General features: G+C 46.6%; 8 protein-coding genes across 8 annotated transcripts; 4 read left to right on the forward strand and 4 right to left on the reverse strand.

The window, feature by feature from the left end:
* Positions 1-219: 219 nt before the first annotated feature.
* BDV37DRAFT_265762 (ribonuclease H2 catalytic subunit RNH201) lies at positions 220-1737 on the forward strand. The gene has a single exon (XM_032083831.1). It carries the CDS (start codon positions 297-299, stop codon positions 1386-1388), a length of 1092 nt encoding a protein of 363 aa, XP_031934680.1. The 5' UTR covers positions 220-296; the 3' UTR covers positions 1389-1737.
* A 4-nt stretch (positions 1738-1741) lies between these two features.
* BDV37DRAFT_276977 (peroxisomal membrane protein-domain-containing protein) lies at positions 1742-5763 on the reverse strand (the record flags this gene model as incomplete). Its single annotated transcript, XM_032085668.1, has 4 exons — positions 1742-1865; positions 1923-2757; positions 3690-4986; positions 5149-5763. 4 exons carry the CDS (start codon positions 5761-5763, stop codon positions 1742-1744), a joined length of 2871 nt encoding a protein of 956 aa, XP_031934681.1.
* A 253-nt stretch (positions 5764-6016) lies between these two features.
* On the forward strand, positions 6017-7724 carry BDV37DRAFT_276978 (WD domain protein; the record flags this gene model as incomplete). The annotated part of the gene is made up of 2 exons (XM_032085669.1): positions 6017-6150; positions 6209-7724. The coding sequence occupies 2 exons, from the start codon at positions 6017-6019 to the stop codon at positions 7722-7724; spliced, it is 1650 nt and encodes a 549-aa protein (XP_031934682.1).
* A 982-nt stretch (positions 7725-8706) lies between these two features.
* On the reverse strand, positions 8707-10469 carry BDV37DRAFT_265771 (uncharacterized protein). Its single transcript, XM_032083832.1, has 5 exons — positions 9869-10469; positions 9450-9725; positions 9364-9378; positions 9227-9240; positions 8707-9166 (listed from the first exon to the last, which is right to left on the reverse strand). The coding sequence occupies exons 1-5, from the start codon at positions 9883-9885 to the stop codon at positions 9099-9101; spliced, it is 390 nt and encodes a 129-aa protein (XP_031934683.1). The 5' UTR covers positions 9886-10469; the 3' UTR covers positions 8707-9098.
* On the reverse strand, positions 10457-12965 carry BDV37DRAFT_265777 (YdiU domain protein). The gene is made up of 6 exons (XM_032083833.1): positions 12403-12965; positions 12335-12344; positions 12255-12285; positions 12054-12204; positions 10895-12000; positions 10457-10840 (listed from the first exon to the last, which is right to left on the reverse strand). The coding sequence occupies exons 1-6, from the start codon at positions 12863-12865 to the stop codon at positions 10640-10642; spliced, it is 1962 nt and encodes a 653-aa protein (XP_031934684.1). The 5' UTR covers positions 12866-12965; the 3' UTR covers positions 10457-10639.
* A 1666-nt stretch (positions 12966-14631) lies between these two features.
* Positions 14632-18188, forward strand: BDV37DRAFT_59084 (uncharacterized protein). The gene is made up of 3 exons (XM_032090927.1): positions 14632-14817; positions 14881-14948; positions 15015-18188. Exon 3 carries the CDS (start codon positions 15352-15354, stop codon positions 17776-17778), a length of 2427 nt encoding a protein of 808 aa, XP_031934685.1. The 5' UTR covers positions 14632-14817; positions 14881-14948; positions 15015-15351; the 3' UTR covers positions 17779-18188.
* BDV37DRAFT_265786 (uncharacterized protein) lies at positions 18079-21207 on the reverse strand. The gene is made up of 2 exons (XM_032083834.1): positions 20947-21207; positions 18079-20871 (listed from the first exon to the last, which is right to left on the reverse strand). Exons 1-2 carry the CDS (start codon positions 20957-20959, stop codon positions 18599-18601), a joined length of 2286 nt encoding a protein of 761 aa, XP_031934686.1. The 5' UTR covers positions 20960-21207; the 3' UTR covers positions 18079-18598.
* On the forward strand, positions 21197-21623 carry BDV37DRAFT_265787 (uncharacterized protein; the record flags this gene model as incomplete). The annotated part of the gene is made up of 1 exon (XM_032083835.1): positions 21197-21623. Exon 1 carries the CDS (start codon positions 21458-21460, stop codon positions 21620-21622), a length of 165 nt encoding a protein of 54 aa, XP_031934687.1. The 5' UTR covers positions 21197-21457.
* Positions 21624-21695: the final 72 nt, after the last annotated feature.

Below are 21695 nucleotides of genomic sequence, written 5' to 3' on the forward strand. Positions count from 1 at the left end.
AAAAAAAAAAAAAAAGAAAAGAAAAGAAAAGAAAAAAGAAAAAAGCAAACCCCGTAAGCAATAAGCACAAATTTCAATTGGGAGAAGGCGGAAAGCTAGTGAAGCGCTGTGGAGGGGAGTTGGAGATAGGCGGCGACACGCGCGGAAGCGCCGCTAGTCCGGAATGGTTGGGGACGCGTCTAGAGCACACAATCTTCATAGATTACAACAAGTTGTGTCCTTCACCTCCATAGAATCATTTCCATCTTTGTTTATAGTTCTTTATCCCAAGCCAACAGTATTTGAAGAAAGCTGGTATGGAAGAACCAACTCAGCATCCCTCGTTCAACTCTCAAGGGACGCTCACTTCTACGGGCCTTTTCGTCCCTCCCAGTATAAATCGCCCACGGTTGTATGCGGGAGATTCTTATTCCTACTATTCGCCATGCCCCGCCACAATTTCAGCTCGCCAACCGAGTTCAGATGCTTCCAAAGCTGACGAAATGACCATAGATGATCTCACCCCAACTGAAAGCTACCCGAAGAGCTATTTTGTTTTGGGTGTTGACGAGGCAGGCCGTGGGCCAGTTTTGGGTCCTATGGTATACAGTGCTTTCTACTTGCCGCATGACCTTCACCACTCCCTCCTTGCGCACGATTACAGCTTCAATGACAGCAAGGTTCTAACACCTGGTGTACGCGCTAATCTAATGCGGCTGCTCTGCACCCCCGGGACACCCCTGTTCAAGTCATGTGGATGGGCAACTAAGCTTTTATCTGCAAGAGATATTTCGTCGGGTATGTTGCGCCCCGGCGCGGGTATCTATAACTTGAATGCGCAAGCCATGGACGCTACTGTGGAACTCATCCGAGAGATCGTGGAGGGCCGCAGAATTGACATTAGAGAGGTGTATATTGACACAATTGGAAACCCGGCCACCTATCAGCAGAAGTTAGAGCGGATCTTTCCGTCACTAAAAATTACAGTGGCCAAAAAAGCCGACTCTTTGTACCCTTGTGTTAGTGCTGCGAGTGTTGCTGCTAAAGTGACCCGAGATGTGGCCTTGGAACTTTGCCATAAAGATATAGTGGAGGCCCAACAGTTCGATGACCCTTCACAAGCAACTTCTACCCACAGTTGGGGGAGTGGTTATCCCTCGGATTCGAAGTGCGTAACCTGGCTCCGAAGACACATGGATCCCATATTCGGGTGGGGTAATGAATGTCGATTTAGCTGGGGCACTTCGAAAGAAATGCTTGAGATGAGGGGGGGGGTAAAGGTGGACTGGCCCCTAGATGATGAAAACACACAACTTCGAGATTTCCTCTTCACGTCTTCTGAAGCTCCTAAGGGAACCAATCAAGAGTTGCGAGATTGGTTTGGGCAGAAGACAGCAGAGGTTATTTAAACAGAAATGACACCCCTCTGATATGGAATCGCGATAGCGACTTGTGATACCCCAATAAGTATAAATATAGAACGCTAACTATACAACATGGTGGCGAAAGTATCAAACAATATTAGATAACGACAAAATCAAATCAAATCAAATCAAATCAATTAGAATTAAATAGAATAAATGAAGGAAGAAAAATAGTTAGAGAGAATATGCCAATCAATGAACGAAAAGAGACAAGAATGCCAGGATCCATTGGGTATCAAATCAGTTTCACTCATTTCAACATCCTAGTTCGAGTCGACGGGGGTATCGTCGTAGATTTATTTCAGCAGACCCGGGGGGGGGGGGGGAGATTTTTCAGCTCATAAAGTTGCTGTTGAAAAGTAGTAATTGTCCCACAGGTATTCGTAATCTTCGACCACACTGCCTACCAAGTCAAGCAGTGGTTTACCTTTCATCTTCCTGGTTAACCCTTTCAACCATGGTCTGGATAGTGTTAGCATAATAATGACTTTGATCGGTGATAGTAATAAGCGTTCATACTTGGTCAAGTTTTCATAAAGAGCGCCCCTCATGAGCCACCACCCCATAGCCCATCCTCTCTTTCTCAATTCCTCGCGCTCCAAGCCTGTTAGTCCCCGGAGGCCACCAGCAAGTCTTTCCCTAAAATCGGTTTTGGCAAGTTGTCGACAGCCGTATTCCATACCAAACCCAATGAGCCAAGGCCTCCAACTTCGTTTGTTGCCATTCCATTTTTGCATCGCTAGTGCATAGGCTACAGGCCGCAAAATGTACAATATTTCTGCCAGCTGACCTTGACCTGTGACTCGGTGCAAAAGGGCCTTGGGCGGCTTGATGTCATCAGCAGTGAGCACCTTCGATATTAAAAAATTTGAGACGTCGTTCACATCCGGAAGGCAAGGAAGCGATAATCCCGTACGAGGCATAGTCCAGCTCAGGTCTGAAGACCGCTCGCTTACTGGTGTTTGCATCCCGTTCCAATCGCGTTCCTCTTCTTCTGCAGATCTCGGGTCGACGTCGCGCTCTGGTAAGGGAGGGCTGACTAGCGGTCTCGAGTTTGTGAGATGTAGCAGAAACAAACGACATATTGCCTTGATAGCTTCGATGAGAATAACGACTCGCCAGCGAACTTTTTCACCTCGACGCCGCGCGATCATTTCCCAGAGTAGTTCTGTGTACTGAACCATTTGAAGAGTGATAGCGACCTTACGGTAAAGTGAGGAGTGGGCCGTCCAGTACTTTGTATACCGGGAATGCGGTGTGGGCGCCGGTCGAGAGATGGTCGATGGAAGTCTAGAGATGACTCGAGAAACAAGGGAATCATGATACAGCGAAAGGAGTTGTACGGAAGAATGTACTGGATGAACTATGTTAGACATCTAGCAGGTTTTCGAAGCTGGCAGTGTATATACCGCATTCTGACGAGATCTCTGAATCTCTGTATCGTCCTGCGTCGTACGTAGGCATTAGCTTTCGTCGTCTGTATATGCATGGTTAGATTACTAAAACGAACCTGGGATTATGTATGTGAGAGACCTCAACGCCGACTCTACTTGACCTACAGAGCTAGCGTTCTTAGTCACGAAGTCCTCGTACAATGGTAGCCATTTAGATGGTCTCAAAAGTGTCGAGGGGACCAATCCTCTATGGCTTCGCGTTGGATCCATAATCAAAAAAGAATGTAATTTTTTTGTAGTAATCGAATCCCTATTAGGCTTAGGAAGAAGGGAAAAGTAACAACAATGTATGGGGATGAAGTTGAGCAAAGCAACAAGGATAGAGATATGGTCAACACGTGCTCTCCGCGCCAAGGGCCATGTGCCGAGGTCCCCTTCGGACAATCTACGGAGACTCCATTTGCTGAAATTAGGAAGAGGCGAGAAGGGATATCTTGTTCTCTTTAGTATGCACTCAACATATTCTACCATGATTCCTTGTTACATCCTGGCCAGCATGTTTTCCACTGGAAAACTTCTATATTCGAACACCGACAAGGTATATTTACTAGTATTACTCAGTAGGCCTAGAGACGTGGTTAGGACAAAGTTGATTATTTAAAGCCTCAGGCCATTGATATTCTCTTAAAATTAGAGTCATAGTTCTAATCTCAAGAACCATAGTAGAGCTCAAAAATCTATTGGCTCCATACTAATCACGACTAAAACGCCTCGTTCAGGACCTTGCTCCCATAGACTCACTCATCCGCGTATTTCCAAAGGCCACCTGGGCGCATTGCTTCTCTATATCGTTCTTTTACCTTGTCTCTCTCAAGCCTTCTTGCCTCCTCACGATCAACATCTAGTTCTTGTGTATCAGGCATATCCGTGCGCCAAAACCCTGGCGGTGTAGCCGCACGTTGATGATGATTTCTGTGTTTCCCAAAACAATCGGCGATCAGCCTTGCTTTTGCCTCATCAAGGAGCCTCTGACGGTCCATTTCACCAAGTTCATCAAGCAAATATTTATCTTCTCCCAAGTAGTCTTCTAGGATTTTCTGGTCATCTTCTTGACAAGAGACTGTAGGGTCGGTTCGTAGACCAGCAAGGCGTGCCATGGCTAAGAATTTGTCTCCACAGCAATCAGGGCGCGTGCATCCCCTGATGCACTTGCGTTCTTTTTTCTTGCGGATAACAGTGTCAAATGCAAACCCGAGTCCTTCGTTATAGTCAGGGTTTATCCTGAAATGACTAAGCTCGAGCCGGTGCAGTGGCAGAGATCGGTAAGATTCATCCTCTGGATGCATTTCGATGGAATTAGATTTAGCTCGCTCGGAGAGGTGGACATTAGTCGGCTGCTTGTTAGCTTGTGAAGAATCCAATACTGCCGTTGTATCAGTAGGTAAACGAGTGTTATTTCCAGATGCTTCGTGATCAGCTCGAAATTCGTGCTGGTTGTGCCTTCTTGTATCCTTCACGTTACCGTTGCCCTTCGGTGACTGCAACAGTGACCTAGGCGGCAGCGGTTTCTCTAACAAGTCCTGCAAACGGTGTGATACACCTTTGGAACTTGAAGTTGCTGATAGGTAGCTGAAATCAGCGTTCCGCGGTGTCCTTCCTGCATGTGATATGGGACACACCTGCTCACCATCCTCTGCTATGCACGATATAGCATGGCTGGCTGCCCTTGGGACTACATCTGGCTTCTTTTCTGAACATTGACCAGAACCATGATGAAGGCTGGCATTTTCATCCACTGATTGGAGTGCTGTGGATCCATTAAGAAGCCTGTGGCCTGATGCGAGTCGGTAATTGTCCTGAGGCGTTGATTTTTGGACGGATGGCGAATGAATAATGGCCAAAGGGTCAGTTTCGATGACCATTTCTTTTGTCGGTGTCTCGACAGTGTTGCCAACTTCATCCAAATCTTGGGTTTCAATTGTTTCAATATGCTGGCAAACGTTTCGCACGGGACTAAAGGACATGCTTTTGCTTTTTATAGCAATGGGTGGTTTCAATTCCCTTTCCCCCAAGCCACTATGATGGGCCAATACCCCAGATTCGGATAGAACCCCGCGTTTCCTCTTCAATCCCCGGTGTCTCCGCCTCACCGATGTATCGATATCTTCGTTCTCCAAAGGAGGACCAGACTGTGTCAAAAGTACTTCTTGAGATTCACTCTGCAAGGGCAGTCCAAAGTTGTTCTCTGCTCTTCTATGTTCGCCGCAAACGACGGACGTACAAACTTCACCCAACTCAGGCCTAAGTAAACTCCGTAGCCCATTAGCCCCATCTGCTGCAATATGACTAACCGGCACTAGCATGCCATTTGCAGGTATCGATTCTGCTGTTGGAGAGCCATCCTGGTCGTCGTCTGCAATGTTCTTCACACGTCGAAATTTGACATCGACGCCATTTAGCATCAATGTAAACTCATCTCGCTCGAGGCATTTGCCCCAGTGTTCCAGCTTTCTCTTATGCCGCTTGATCTGTTGTCTGAGACCCTTACAGGCCTTTACAAGCGTTTGTGCATCTCCATATAAGGCGGTATATTTTCCATTGACAATTCTCATCTCTTTCGTACCATGTTCCCACGACAAGAGATTGTTGTCGTCACATAAACTCAAAATACGCTGCGGCGCGTATGCTGCCTCCAATTGAGATTCGCTCACAGAGACTTCAGCATCATCTAAGCTAATGTCATTACGATTTATCACTTCTCGCAAATGGGTAATCTCAACATTCAACCTCTCGATCTCGGCCGCGGCTTTAAGTTGGGCAGACTCTGTAACCCTGAGTTTCTCTTCTGTCGCAGCAACTTTTCTGTCATAAATGGTAAGCACAGCACCCAAATCGTTATATGCATTATCGAAGGATTTCTCGAAGTTCTGGGCCACAGAGGCATGAAGTTGCTTTAGAACATCCATAGAAAATGAGAGTGGACCATGTAAGGTTATGGGTATAGCTCGAGTGTCGGGAACGCGACGTCCAAGGCCTTCCTTACATCATACCCGTGACCCTAGGCGGGATTTGGTCCCAGTTATCAATTTAGATAAGCGTTCTTATCGAAACTTCCCAGGGGTCTTTCATTTCCTAAGTCCTTACATATCCTTTGGGTTATTCTTATATAAAAAGAAAGCTACCAGCAGCATGTTGAAAATACGTGATGAAAGTGATACCATGACCTATCCGTCGCCAAAACGGCGGCGTATATCCCAAGCCTATAATAGCGACTACCTCTCATTCTTAAGCGATGAAATTTTATTGCATATCCTATCTTATCTACCCATGCCCGCTTTGCTAATATGTCAAAGGTATGCTTGCTCTAGGGACCCAAGCTGACAGAAAGCTGACCCACTCCTTTCTCCTTAGAGTGTCCCGTCGATTCCACGCTTTAGCCGGAGACTCGGAGCTATGGAAGCGACAATATTATACTCGATGGGTACGACCTCGAGCACGTCGCTTAGCGAGAATGAGACGTGCCATCTCAAGGCCTGAATACTCGCCCAAAGTATCTACATGGCTCGACCACGGTCATCTAGCGGGACAAGGCAGCAGCGCAAATTGGAAAAAACAATATCGCCTTAGACACAACTGGTCCAAGGGGATATGCCGTGTAACCGCAGTTGAGTTACCTCAATCTCTACAACCACCAATTCTGGTACAATTTTGTGCCGGGCTTGTGTTTATAGCAGATTCCGATCATGGGCTTAGGGTTTGGCACGCGGACAATACAAACTCTTGCTTAGCAAGTATGCCTTTTACAAACGTCAAAACACAAGCACCTATAGTACCCACGTCATTAAAAGCAACTTATTGTCCACAGCAATATGTGACCAGAGTTGCTGTCGGATTTAAAAGCGGTTGTTTTAGTGTGTATAACATGGACATTAGAACCTTACGATTGGAGTTGGGATTCACTTACACTAGTTCCACTGATCGGGCAATAACAGGGATGGCTCTGTCATTCCCTTATATTTTAACAGTGTCCCAATGCAATGTGCTATCGTTATTTAGTATTCAAGCTGTCAATGAGAACGTGGGCCACAGTCCCGTCGAATTGATAGAGAAGCCCTACCTCCTTGCAACACTCAAAGCCGAGAGCATATTGGCGCCCATGTCATTGTCTGTGCGTGTCGCAGGCTCGGAAATCATATCTTCTATAGTATACAGCTTTTACCACATTGGCTGTGGTTGGTCAATAGGTTTACAAGAACTACATTTCAACAAAAGTGGCCAGCAGATCAACTCACGGCTCACAACCACGGTGGATTGTCAATATGGTGTGACAGCGTTACGTCCATCTAGCCGGGTACCAGAAGAGCCACAGTCTTTACTGAGCAGTGACCTGTACGGGTGGCCTACTGAACCATCGATCTTACATCGAGAACCTCCAACTTCGATCTCCTATTCGCACCCATACCTCTTGACTTCTCACGCAGACAACACGTTGACTGTGTACCTCGTTGTTTCTACAACAACAAGTCTTTATGTCAAAGGCGGCCAGAGACTCTGGGGCCACACCACATCAGTTGCAGCCGCGCAAGTAGGTGATCATGGTAAAGCAGTATCTGTTAGCTCACGTGGTGATGAAATTCGAATATGGGAACTCGAGCCTTTGATCTCTTATTTTGGGACGCAGAGAATGTTAGAGGAAAAGAGCATACAAGTTAGCCCTGAGAACAAGCAATGTCAGAAGTATGACAACTTCGGCGTATTGTCAGGAGTCTCTCGCTGCGAAGTCAATGATGATCAATCTTCTTCTCTGGAAAGATCTTACGAATTGGACCGGATACGAGGTTGCGTTGGGTTCGATGATGAGCGTGTGCTTCTGCTTCGGGAACGGAATATCGGAAACCAGCTACTAGAATTATATGACTTCACATGAATCTCGTATCTGCTGGGTAGAGAAAAGGAACAGGACGGTTGGCACCAGCTCAAACAGAAAAAATCAAAAAGAGATTTCCTCTGGTTTAAACCAAACTTTTAGAATACTCTAGAGTATCTAAAGCAGAATGTTGGGCTGTAAACCAATCCCAATGTGTTCAACCTGAGGACCTTGGGAAGCTGTAGTTAATATTTAACTGCAAGAGTTACTCAGATTGAACTGGGGCCTCTGCCTATAGCTGCCCCCAAGAACATCAGGAAACCTTCCTCGCTCCGGCTACATGTGATGGATATTAAACCACTCCGGTGACCTGGGCTGGTCTTTCCCCATTGCATTGCATCCCTCCGAAACCTCCTCACTCTAGAACGGCCTTCGCTCAGCCATTCTTTGCTTCTCAGACGATTGAACAATTTACGGCGAATAATGAATGTTAAGTGAATTGCAGCCCATAAGGTCGTTTAAATTATTCCTTGGCCTTGTCTCAAGTCTGGCGGGATTTTTGAGATCCTCAGATGAAAAGCGCCAGTTGCTTTCAGTGAAGTACAACACGCTGACTTAGTCTCGTTTAAAATTCAGTTGATTTCTTTCTGCTTCTTATCTTCATTTTCGGGAATAAAACAAACGAGGGCGAAGGTGGGGAAGGATAATAACGAAAAATCAGAAGGGTAAGGAAGGTTAATTGCAGGAGTTAAGTACCACACAATTGCAGTCTAACTAAAAAGAAGGGAGCTCTGCAGGAACCGCACGGCAAGCGAATTTAATTTATTTATCAAGTAAATTAAATTCACTTTCTCGTCCCCGCGCACCGCCTTGGACATATTATCTGCATTAAATTTCTCATCAATCAATCGATCTCCACCATTATCATTGTGGTTTCTTTTTTCTAAGGAAAAAAAATCTTGATCATTCCACAACAGCTTCGCTACCATTCAATCTATCCAGAATATCTGCTATATTCAATCAATATGAGTTTCCAAACCGGAGGTCGTGGATGTTTTAACTGTGAGTTTTTACTACCGTAGCGGCCTCGATTTCCTGGCGGTCGCTACAATTTTGATGTCTAGCTTTTGTGCCCTCGCCTTGCGATTCGAGCCAGAAGGTTTCCCTCCCTTCACACTGCATGTCTTGCTTGGTTTTCATTTTACTCGGGCTAGCGCCTGTTTGATATTTCCTCGCCCAAGAGGAAAAGGCCTCAAGATGGTCGTCTAAGTGCGGAACTAACAGAAAACCGGTGCCTACCTTTTTTTTTAAGCCACTAAGAAATTGAACTAACATCTTCTATACCATAGGTGGCGATGCTTCCCATCAGGTAATTTCTCCCCAGATCACCAGTGCAGAGGGCATTGATTATGTATTTTTTTAATACACTTTTCATCAAACCATAATCTCACGGACCCGGACTTTTAGGCCCGTGACTGTCCTAAGAAGGGTACCCCAACTTGGTATAGTATACTCCTCATTACTCGAACTATAGTTTACATTTACTAATGGAATAATCAAAGTTACAACTGTGGTGGTATGTCATACTCTGCTTGCTTTTACTTTACTTGCACCTCGTTAGCGAGTTTCACAACCCCAACACCCTTCCTCGTCGTAATATTCCTTGGGTCTTGTCTAACGGATTGAAAATCGATTGCAGGACAGGGACATGTTAGTAAGTGGATACCATGGGAATCTACTGCACAACAATAAGCGCAGCTTATCTGACGACAACCCCTCTGCTAGGCCGTGAATGCACAGTAGCGCCTAAGGAGAAGTCCTGCTACCGTTGCAGTGGTGTTGGCCATATCTCTCGTGAATGTCCTCAGGCAGCCTCGGGAGATAGCTACAGTGGTCCTACTGGTGGTCAGGAATGTTATAAGTGCGGCCGTGTAGGCCACATTGCGAGGAACTGCTCTCAGGGTGGGGGTGGATATGGTGGCCGTCAACAGACTTGCTACTCTTGCGGTGGCTTCGGTCACATGGCTCGTGACTGCACCCACGGTCAGAAATGTTACAACTGTAAGCCTTCCCTGCAATGTGCAATATACCACATCTACACCAGTGGGAGGACTTGTGCATTCTAGTCTGCATTTTGGAATTCTTACACTTCTTCCTTTCTTCGCTGTCCATCGTGCGCATGTGTACTGACCAGTCAAATGTAGGTGGAGAAGTTGGACATGTCTCGCGTGATTGTCCCACTGAAGCCAAGGGTGAACGGGTTTGCTATAATTGCAAGCAGCCAGGCCACGTTCAAGCTGCCTGTCCTAACTAGGCCAGAAAGTACTTTGGGTCGTTCGTCTAATTTGTCGCGCCTGTATATACACGAGACGAGGCTTTGGAGGCGTTCTCATGGACTGAACCAGTACTCTTCAAACCACTCGAACTCTCATATTTCTGCTTTCTCGTGTAGCCAGATCAAACCTGGCTCATAACCCTGATCTTGGTGGGGTTTGCCCGTCCCTACCATGAACATGATATTCATGAATACTCGCGTGCCAAGACATTGTATCCGTGATATTTGCCTTCTATTTCTCAAACGTGGGCAGCAATTACGTCGGTAATAATATGGCAGGTGGTCTAGGTTGCAGGACGACAAACATGATAGGGTTCTTTGTGTGTAATGCGGATGACTGCAAGAAAAATAAATCCATTTACTCGATGTCTCAACTACTGAGAGTATTCTTGACTTCCTGGATCTTCTCTAGGCTTTTGCGTAAGTGTAGGTTTCTCTAAAGTGTGTATGGGTTGCTCCACAATTCGGGGACTGAAATCCTTGTCGGCTGTAGTCGACGACGTGAGTCCGAAGGCGTTTTGGCATGCAATACACTGTTGCCTACACTTTGGACACCGCTATCGGAGTATATACAAATATACAGTTGGCAGAAGGGCAGAAGGGCAGAAAGTATAATTGAATGGCCGTTGACTTAAAATGCTTAAGAGCTGCAGCTGCACATCATGGCCCGCTTGTATCGAGGAACATCTCCACAGAAGCGCTCCTCCTCTTCCTTGTTCCAGCCCCAATCCTCTTTGAATGGGTTTAGAGCCATTTGCATCACGTGGCCAAGGATCTCCCGATCTCCCTTACGTTCTACTCGATCAATAACCTCGTCGAGTATCCACCCGCGAGGCAAGAACTAGTCAATTTGCACCGTTAGAGAGGTAAATTTTCGAGGGACTAGAAGACCTACCTTTGGGTTCACTGTTTTCATAGCCTTCTGTCGCTCCATATCACCATAGGGCCCCCAATCCTCAAGAATCCTCAGTCTCCAGCGCTCAAGCCAATTTGCGATGCGCTCCTTTGCAGAGTTTTCTGTGTACCCGACCCCGCCAAACCCTTCGTTGTGGAAAAACACTGGTGCAACTTCTTTCCGTTTTTCTTCGGTATCGAGGGCGCTGAGCGGTATATGAGAAAGCCGCAGGAAGAAATGGTTGAAGTCCAGTTCTAAAGCTTCCAACGTGTCTAGCATTTCTGAAAAGAGGTCCTGAAAATCTGACTCTTTCTGAGTCTTTAGCCCTAGTCTTCCACCCATCATCCGCTTGTATTCATTCAAGAATATAGCCTTGAACTCTTCACCGGTTCTTTCAATAATTTCTTCTGCGAGCTTGACCATAGCGGGGGCAGCATCGTCGGTTACGCCTTCTTTCCAAAAGCTCTCTTCATCAACTTTGGCTCCTGCCCCAATGAGCTCTCCTAAGGATTCTCCAAGTCTGACCAAGTTCCACCAAATAATAGTTGGCTGGTTTTTGTACGAGTACCTTAACAAATGGTCATCGTGGTTTGGTGTGTATTGAGGATCAAAGTTGTCCATAAAAGCGAACGGGCCGTAATCAAGAGACAACCCATAGATTGATGTGTTGTCGGTGTTCAATACGCCATTCATGAAGCCATAAGATTGCCAGGCAGCCACAGTCTTGGCATTTCGTCGTGCGACCTCTCTGTACAGCCTTGCAAACCGGTTCTCTTCGACTCCTTCGTTTTTTTGAACTAGGTTCCACGGTACGCCTCTTGCTGGATTATAAATCGCATCGGTGGGCTCATCTTCACCTAGAGGCACCGCAGCCGGTAGAGATTCCCAGCCGTGAAATACATCTTCGGCTACATATGTAGCTAGTCTTCTGATTAGATCCCTGTCCCCGCGTGCGCGGAGAAGGTCAAAAGTTCCTATTCTCAGCCAGGATTCGGCAAACCGGGCCACTATAGCTCCAGGTTCAATACGCTCGCGTAAAATCTTAGACTCGGGTAGTAGAGTGATTGACAAGGCTCTGGTAGTTGGTATACCAAGCGCGGAAAGCGCTATGTTCATAGTTAGCGAGACGGATAGTATTACGCAGCTGCCGGTTTGTTACCTTCCGACACGACATACTCGCGGATGCTAGATCGAAGGACTGATTTTCCGTCTGCAAAGCGTGAATAGGGTGTCTTCCCAGCTCCTTTGAGCTGCAATTCGTATCGGACACACGTATTGGGGTTTGTGCTCTCGAATAGGCTGATAGCACGCTGCTTGAGGTCAATCCAGGTCAGAAGTAAGGCCAGACAACAAAGCTTACCCCATCTCCAAGCTGCCCAGCCCATGAGCCGCTGTATTCTGTCAACTTCCGCATCGTGTATAGGTTCAAAGACAACGTACAATTGCCACCCTTCGCATCGTTAACTAACCGTGGCCAGCGAGTAACCCTATTGAAAGGTTTACATTACCTCCATAGCATTGCGCCCATGGGTAAATGCCTCCATTCTCTTTAGTCCAAAAAAAGTGATTCCCAGACACTACCGCTGTAAACTGAGGAGTAAGCTCTTCTCCTGGCAGTAATCCCAAGTCTGCCATTGCTTTTGGGCTGACACCTAAAAGCTCTGCTTTCTTGGCTGGCTCGGGGCGAACAAAAGTATATAGGGCGCCTTTCACCAAGCGCGGACCGAGAGCTTCCCTCGGAGCTCCATGAGAGATCTCGGGAGTCTCAAAAGCAGGGTCTGGTGGCAGTTTCGCTGTAAAAGTATTGGACTTTGGAAGCTCCTCCAACGAAAGCCCCTTTGCAGGGTCTGAGAGTTGTGTAATCATCTGGTCCAATCGATTCCGGACAGTTTGTGCCTTATGCAGATTATTGCAAAGAGACATATAATTTCGATGGTGGCTTAGGAAGATACGTGGCGTAGCAAGAACCATGAGGACCTCTCACAGGGCAAGGGCCGAAACAACGTGAAGGAGGGGGAAACTCGCCTAATGTGACAGCCAGGTCGTAATGACTACAGGGAATATATTATTCGCTCTTCTGTGCGGTATGGTCGCGGAGAAGACGGGTATCGGAATTCAATCGTAAGCTAAAAGAGACGGTGACATCATTTGCATTCCGAAACTACGAAGTTTCCTAGTATACGGCGTACTACAGCGCTTATTGGCAGTCCTGTATATGCCAGAGTCCAGGAGAATGGTAAATAACTACGAAACCGATGAAACCGACTAGCTATAAAAATTAGTGATTTGGTTTTCTTTGCAAAGTTGGTGCCCCTCAAAGATGGAAGAGGTTTCCTTTTCTACCATCTACTGTAATTGCAACCCGTTAGGTTTTATTGGCTAGCACACCATCAAACTTCCTACTAACTGCTAGTGGACTCATGGAGGTCTTGTTTCTCTTTTGGAATCTGTCTAGTGAACTGTTTCCTGGCTTCGTAACTCAATCCTTGATGATATCCCCCAATTGCCCATAGCTGGTTTATGGCATACTCCGAAGTAGGCACTCTATGGTGGTGGAACTCGCAATATCAACTGTGAACTCGTTCAATCAAGTCTGCCGTCAAACTTGAATACTGTCATTTTAATGGAGTTGGGATATATGCTACAGAGCCCGAAAGTTAGCCTTGCTATCACAGGAGGCGGTGTAGAATGAGAGAATCTGTTCGTGCTGACCAATGTCATAGTTCATATTGCACATACCCAAAGAGTGGTCAACGCAAGCCTGGAAAAGCTCCAAGTGGGTCATTACCAGTCTATAGATATTCATTCTATCGAGGCTTTTGACAGGTGCCTCTTACATTTTTCTTCCTTGGCCAAAGCTAACAATGGCCTACAGGGGCTATGATGGAAAGGTGAAAGCCGCAGGGAAGGAAGGCCCATTGGATAGGAATGTCTACTTCTTGCAACCTTACCTTAATGGCATGTAGGAAATGGCTAAAATTATACCCTCCAACCTAACTAATTCAATTATTATCCGTACCTTCAATATGGCAACCTTGTCCCGTTGCGAGACGCAGGAATACGAACGAGTTATGGGCCCCTGACCTCCATCATTCAGGAAAAAGTTGTCCATTCGATCAGTTTAGGCATTGTCCAGCTTAGCTAAAAAGGGTACACTGAAATGGTCCGAAGATCGTGGCAATGTCTCCAACACAACAAGGAGCGAAGAGCTGTCTCACCAGCTATCCGTGTGCTCTGATCTCCCAACCAAGCCTGGGAGGTAGACGATACCCCTTGTTCCAGATGCCAAAGCTTTCTGGGAAGATAAATCTTTGGTTAGTAGTTGGCCATAACTAAGAACCGGCATTCAGTACTCCAGCAACTAGTCACTCAAAGATGTGGTGCTGTGCTGCGTGCAATTTGTACTTTATTCAGCAAACAAACAGAGAGCGGAAGAAAGAACCTCGGGTGCCTCTTCACATTTTCCCCCACATTCAAATACCGACGTGGACTCAAAGATATTAGCTGGGTAATAAATCCAATAGATAGCTTTGGCAGTCACAGTGAGCACATTATAATTTTAAACATATAGGAAGTATGGGTTCCTGCATGTACCCAGGTCAGGCATGCTCTCGAGTCTTGAGAACATACTGAAGTAAGGTGCTGATAGTGAGTGTGTTTCCTGCCAAGCGTCTCCGCTTCGGCTCCAGTCCGAATGGACCTTCCTTAACAATTACAATCATCTTCATGAGGAAGTGCTGCTCTCTATATTTCTATCCACACTTGTCGTCGGCCACCCGCCCCCTTTTTTGATTTTCATCTTCTCATCCCCTCTTTTGCCTCTATTCTTCACCTCATTCATTATATCTCATTCGGGTGCCAACGTATAGTCTTCGTCCAGCGAAGGGAAAGGCCTTCGTCCATATGGCCTCGTTCTGGCATCGGTCTGTCAATTATCAGTTCTCTTTCTCGTGAAGACCAAGAGCTCAGCAACTACCTGTCTTCAGCCGGAAAGGTTCCACTCATTGTATACATACAGAAATAAAAAGTGATATTGGCACGGTTGCCTTGGACTGTACGCTCCGAAGATCACCCTTGCTTGTTTTGTGTGGTTGATTGACTTCGGCGAACGCTTGTTCAGTTGCCAAGGTTGCCTTGGAAGGCCCAAGCGGTGTGACAGAGCTCGAGAGCAAGCGAGGCGGAGCTGTTTCGATCTCATGTCTGTACGTATACAAGTTTGTTGATTACTAACCCTATAGAGAGAACACGGGTTTAGCTGATTGACAAGGCGACCGTTGTGATGCTCTTGCCTACTTCTTTCACGTCGGATTATCGTATACCGAAACCGCATGAGCTCCAGTGACTTGGACTTGAAGAAGACGGACGTGACGGGATAGCATATTTAAACATCAGACTACCGCAAAATCATCTTAAATACGGTTGTCAAGAATTCATCCTCGTTCTGTCAACAGAGTGCAATGTCGGTGAACCGGCCCTCTCGCGCCACGGACGATGATATAAAAATCACCAAGCTTCCCAGTGAACGGGCATATACATCGGAACAGCATCCGATCGATCGGCGACTGAAACATCTTAAGGAAGACGTTCTTCCTCTTTATCCTTTTCTCCTAACCGTGCCTACCGATGTGCCTTTCCGCCTTGGAAGCCGCTTCGTCAATAATTGGGCTGTGGGTAATGACGGTCCATTCTCACCAGAAGAGCACCAACTTCAGTATATGACCTTCTTAACACATCACGAAGGAGACTCGTTACTGGTGGCTGTTGGTGATTGGTCAGACGAGACTGGAAACGTCATGTCCGACCAGCAATCTGGACTCCAGGGTGCAGCAGGCACTCCATGGAGCGGCCCGGTCAAGAAAAAGATCAGTTTGAACGACTATAAGAATAAAAGAAAGACAGGCGCTTCACCTTCTCCCATTGGCCAGGAAGCTTCTAGCCATCATCTCTCAATGGACATTGTACTTGAAGACAGCCAAAGAGCTCCCAAAGTCAGCCCTGTTGGAAACAATATACAGAAATCCTCGGATAAAATTGCGGCTTCACGCATTTCCATTCGAGCTGGTTCTGAAACTCTGGAACGCAAGCGGCCCGCTGAATCCGAGCCGGAGAACGCCAGGCTGCAGGAAAGGAAAGGTGCCGAAATGGGTTTAAAGAAACCAAAACTCTCTGTCGAAGCAGAAGCAGAGCTAAATAAGTCTGGGCGCTCAAAAGTTAATGGCCTTCCAACTCTCTTGTCACCCACCCTTCCGCCAACTTCAAGCAGCCCTAAACTGCCCAGGCTCTTATCTCCCACCCTCCCACCAAACATAGAGAAAGAGCTAGCTAGATTTGGCGAGGAGACGCTTGTCTCAGATCCTACGCGGACGAAGAATGCTCCCAATGGCGATGCTTTGAGGGCCAAAACCCAGAAAACGAAGTCCTCTGACCTCAGCATGTCATGCATAGATTCAACCCTCGTCGTTGGCCGTCAGAGCTTGCAAAGCAAATACTCAAATTCTGTGGCTGATAAGCGTCCATCTACTACCCAAGGCTCTGTGGCTTCTTCCTTTAGCGAAACTCCTACGTCCAGCTTACGGTATCAAACAGATGACAAGCCTAACAGCTATGGAAAATCAGCGAAACCGCAATTGTTGATGAAACTCAAGTACGGCAGAGCAAATCGAAAGCGTATTGAAGCTCTCCTCAAATTTTCAGGGAAAAGGAAAGTGGCGCCTCCAGGCTCACCTGCGAAGAATATAGCCGATCCTGATTCCGTTCTGATCAAGAGGCCCAGCGAAACTATAAAGGCTACGGCATCGGAATACCCCAACCCTAGAATTTATCGGTCTGAAGGGAAAACAAGACACGTTCCGAGCAGCCAAGCACCTAAGAATGCGGGCTCTGAAAAACCCCAAACCCCAGTGTCTTCCACCCTCAGTACTATAACACACAACCAGGAAAAAACAAAACAAGCCTCGGCTACGCCTGTTAAAGATCTTAAAAACTCGACTTATGGTTCAGAAAACGTTGGAAACGACGGTAGGACGTTCTCACAGCCAACCGGCAGATATCCACCAGGCGATTCGGTCACTGGTGTAAAACAATCAGTGTCACAGGTAAACCTTCAGCCAAGCGCGTCACGCAATGGTGAGCGTCGAGCTTGGAAGGATGAATATCAGAAGTACGGGAATTTAGGGCGGGAATTAAAGCATGCCGCGGAAAGACATACCGCCAGAGATTGTGTGACTGATGTTGACGAGAAGCTTGCGGCTGCTACTGCCATTGAAGCTATCCTCTGTTTTATTCTGGCCTTTGTTGCTGACGATCAATCCAAAACTTTGTCTCGACAGATTAGCGACTCGTCATCTTGGCTATCTATACTCGCTTATTGGCGTGTGGTCAAAAAGAATAGCGCCCCCTTCCCGCAGCTTCATAGTCTTTGTTTGATTCTTGGCGCCACTTCCTATGATGCTATTCATGCGCTTGATCTGGAGCGGTTTGCGGTCACCCCTTTGCCGGGGGAACACACCCCTGTGCCAACACCAGGTAGTGATGGAAATACTGTTGTATCCGATGAAAGCAAAAAGAATCGAAGGGAGATCTTAGAGCTAAAAAGTCGACTGCCGCAATGCTATAAAGAATCCCAGAGGCTATGGCTTGAAGGCTCACAAGGACTTTCAGAAGACATTCTTGTTCATGAATTCCCTGACACCTGGTCCAGGAGGTCGAGAAACTTTTCCGAACAAGGGAAGCAATGTCTCAAACCTGGTGACTATTCTGGTGAGTTTTTCCTGCCTTTAGGAAGAATGACCACACCAGTAGAAACTGTCCGATTTGGTTACTCAATACTAAGAGAGTGGTGTAAAAAGGAAGGCGTGGAATGGAATGGCCGGCTTTGTTTATAGATTCCCACCACCCGGTCGCTCAACTTCTGTTTTTTGAGATTTCCACTTTTATCTTCATTATTATCTCTTATATGATCTGTTTTCTTCCAGCGATCTGCGTTGGCGTCATTTGGATTTGGGGAGGAGGAAGTGGCGTACAAATGTCTACTTCTGCCTGTTATTATAGCATGATACCATGGGTTATATCCCTTTTTCATAGAGGTCATGTATGGTTTCGTCTGGTTTATATGGATATGTTTTTGCGGTCCATAAAATAGGTTGATCATTATCATTCTTCCATAGAACTACTAGGTAATTTTCAACGGGTTCCAGGTTCCCAACCACATTAGTATACGACAGGAACAATTCTTGTTAGCCGAATTTTCAACCCATCCCTAACTTCCATTATTATTTCGACAAATTACATTAGGCAGCATTCAAATCTAGCATCTATATACTAGTTCCTTGCTGTTCTATGTATCTGCTGCAATACCAATGCGTTGCTAGTAAATATGAAGTCCATAGCGAAGAACTATAAAGCTCGTCGAGGTCTATATTCATGAAGCACTGATCTGCATCTCATTCTCTCTCTCTACCCCGAAACTCTTACGCTGAAATATCTAAATCAATGCTCTTCTTTGATAAGTATTGCGATTGACGAACCCGAAACACTAAGACCTTGGATAAACCGAAATCATGGCTTTCCCGAGTAAAACACTCCATAGCTATTTGAGAAGAAGCAGGCAAACCGGGGCCAGGGGGAAGAACATGCCAAGGTATACGGACAGTGCCCACGTAACATTAGCATAATGCTATATAATGAGTACAGCCGCTCAGACAATCAAGGCGCTTCTCGATGGCGTGTATAGCTGGAGTCTAAACCTGAACCCCCGCCAAAGAGCCAGTCAGCTTCCCGACAATACCTAGCTTCTCTACCATACGCGCCAATCTCGCTGCCCCAACAGATGACGGAGGCATCTACAATATCAGCTATTACACGTTCTATCGCTCCCAGTACACTCCAGCCAATCGTTCCCGCAATCAGCCCGACCACATAGGCATATACGCTGCCTCTAATAACACCGCTACCGCTCGCCACACCTAGGTCACGAGCAGTAGTCACCCAACCTCCAAACCCAAGAGCCAGAGACATCATGAGTCGGGCAGCATGGAGGATCAGTTTTGAAAGTCGATAGGGAAGGAGAGGCGTCATATTTTCGTGTGATTGTGAATAGGACCGAGGGTGAAGTGAGGAATTGACTATCGTAGACGAAAGAGTCGTCATCCGGGCAAGACTTCGAGCAGACACAACCAGCGGCTGTGAATGTATTGCAGCATATGTGAGTGCAAGAGGATCTGTGAGTGTTGTGACTGGTGTGGGTACAACGGAGTAAGCGAACAAGCTCAAGACAGAGGTCACACGACTCGGGAGTAAGAGAAGAGGAAGTCGAACAAGGAGTGCACTTAATCTGGACAAGCAAATCGTGCCAAATAGAGCCGTGAGCGAATGGACAATTGCTGCCCAAACAATCTGTCTTGATGTCGGGGTAGGACTTGCAAGCCTGTGAAAGTACCACTGGCTCACTGTAGCAGCTGTAACTGCACGTTGAATGCCGGCGATGACTCCCAGTGACCAAACATAGACGAGAATGAAGTAGACCCCGAGCCACCAACTACTGAAACTGATGATGAAGCGACCCGATCCCATTATGCTTCCTCCTAGGAATACCCGCGTGAACATAAGCATCCACAACCATGTCCATGAAGCGACGAAGACGAGAATGCCAAGACCAAGGATCAGTAGCTCCGGGTTTGTGGCGAGGATCCGACATGCAAACTCGAGGATTCTGATCGCTTTACCTATAGCATGACGACCCCGGATTACATTATATATCCACACGCTAGCTATAATGAATGGAGCAATGGATCCCCATCTCATTGCTTTATCCTGTATGCTTGTTCCATGCCAGGCTCCTTTGAAGCTTGAAACAAATGGATAAAGAGAGAAGGAATATAAGATCACGGGAACAGCGACAATGATCACGTATACCAGTTGGCGTATGTAGGTCCGCAGTAGTGCCAGCCAAATCAGTGAGGCAAAAACCGAGGTAACAGTATAGGAACCAAGCAGATAGAACGAGGAGTGAATGGTCAAGTATATCGTGTCGCCCCACGTTGATTTATTTCCCGAGGGAGCGGAAGTATGGAGATAGACAAGGAAAGAAGTAGCGAAAAGGCAGGCGATAGATATCAAAAAAATTTGACCCCAGAAGACATCGTGCATGGGCGGTTCGGTTCTAACCGGGGCAAACGAGGCTTGAACAGGGTCCGCGGGACTTAGTGGCCGGGGATCATTTATTAACGGTTGCCTGTCTGTTTCCATCGGCATGAAAAATGAATCTATGCCAAAATTGCCCTTCCGTGGTTGAGACTGCCCCCGAAATCGTTGGATGGAAGGAGGGTTGTCATCACCTGTCTCTGAAGAATCGGTTCTATTACCATCCAACGCGGATCGCAGGCTATCTTCGAGGTGAACGTCAACTAGGTTAGCTCTAGCTCTGATATTGTATCCGTCTCTGGGTGGTCCATCTTCAACATCAACAGCCTCGACTTCTTTCTCAGCAGTCACATCTCGTTCCCCGCGATAGGATTTCCCAGCACGCCAGGAGCTCCTAATTCCTTGCACCTTGCCATGTATTCCATATATAGATGTTCCATGGTCCTCGACTCTATTTGAATGGTCATCATCTTCATCGATCTCCGAAGAGGCTTTCAGATGACTACTGCCAAAATTTCGCCTTGATTTCTGGAGGGCATAGAAGTCGGCAATCTCACGCTCATGCTCTGCTTCATCATCGTCTTCACAAAAGTCATCAGTGGCACTGTAGAAAAGAGGCGCAGGCTGGGCCAAGTTTCGAGAACCAAGAGGAAGGTTAGAAATCTGAGATGCCGTTGGGTGATACGGGTCAAGGGCTGCCCGTTGCAGAAAGGACCGCGAGGATGGAAAGCGGGAACTTCCTGGTTGCTGCATTAGACGCCCATGACCTTTCCTGCGTGTTTCGTCAGACTGAGGAAGTAGTCGTGATTGTGACTGGGCGAGGAAGCGAGAGGCATCTGTGTGATGGTGAGCGATGGACCAAGAAATTAGGTGCAGATAGTGACGACTCTATAACTCTATATGGCACATACATTCCGAGAACATCTCTAACTAACCCCCGATGGAAAGCCAATTTGCGGTATAAAGCTGCTGCTGCTCGAGTGTCCTGAATGTTGCTCGTTCGAATGTCGATATGGAAGCGGTGAGCTCCAATAGGATTAGTGATAGTTTCAGAGCCAGTGGTACGTGGAGGCTGGCAAGGAGAACATCTGGGAAAATATCTACCCGAGAGTAACTTGCTCGGAAAATGTACGACAAAATGGAAGGGGGAAATGGAAGCCTTTGTAAGGCATAAAGTGAATCAGTAGTACCTACTAGGAAGAAGGTGCAAGCGTCATAAGGCAAGGTCATGGTGATAGATGACTCAGCTTTCGGGAGTGTCTCCACTTCAGGAATCTAACGCCATGGGTTCCGGAAAGAACCTTTAAACTAACTGTACTCCGGAGTATATCTGGTTTTGTTCCGGAAGCTCTAGATAGTAGTATCTACTCCAGATACTCCGTTCACGGATCTACTATGTACTAGTCTACTAAGTACAATGAGATGACCCACACAGGTGATCCACAGTGCTTGGCAGATCATATATATTCATCTCGCAAGGCTGTGTTGGTCACCCATTTATTAATTATCACATGGCAAGGTTCTATATGGATCGTAACAAAGTATCATGGCAGCTCATTGTTTTCTGATTATATTGTATTAAAATGACCAGTTTTGGAAGAAAAAAAAAAGAAATAGAAAAGACCACACTATCAAATCAGTTTGTTCGAGTCATGATCAG

Source organism: Aspergillus pseudonomiae, assembly GCF_009193645.1.
Source record: "Aspergillus pseudonomiae strain CBS 119388 unplaced genomic scaffold BDV37scaffold_162, whole genome shotgun sequence".
NCBI lineage: Eukaryota > Fungi > Ascomycota > Eurotiomycetes > Eurotiales > Aspergillaceae > Aspergillus > Aspergillus pseudonomiae.

Excerpts from the sequence above, each read along its gene's own strand:
- BDV37DRAFT_265762 (XM_032083831.1), top strand. The coding sequence starts at position 297 with ATGGAAGAACCAACTCAGCATCCCTCGTTCAACTCTCAAGGGACGCTC.
- BDV37DRAFT_265777 (XM_032083833.1), bottom strand. The coding sequence starts at position 12,865 with ATGGTTCTTGCTACGCCACGTATCTTCCTAAGCCACCATCGAAATTAT. Across the intron at positions 12,205-12,254 it reads CTGGGCAGCTTGGAGATGGG|CGTGCTATCAGCCTATTCGA; the intron begins GTAAGCTTTGTT and ends GACCTCAAGCAG. Across the intron at positions 12,001-12,053 it reads CGAGTATGTCGTGTCGGAAG|CGCTTTCCGCGCTTGGTATA; the intron begins GTAACAAACCGG and ends CTATGAACATAG.
- BDV37DRAFT_59084 (XM_032090927.1), top strand. The coding sequence starts at position 15,352 with ATGTCGGTGAACCGGCCCTCTCGCGCCACGGACGATGATATAAAAATC.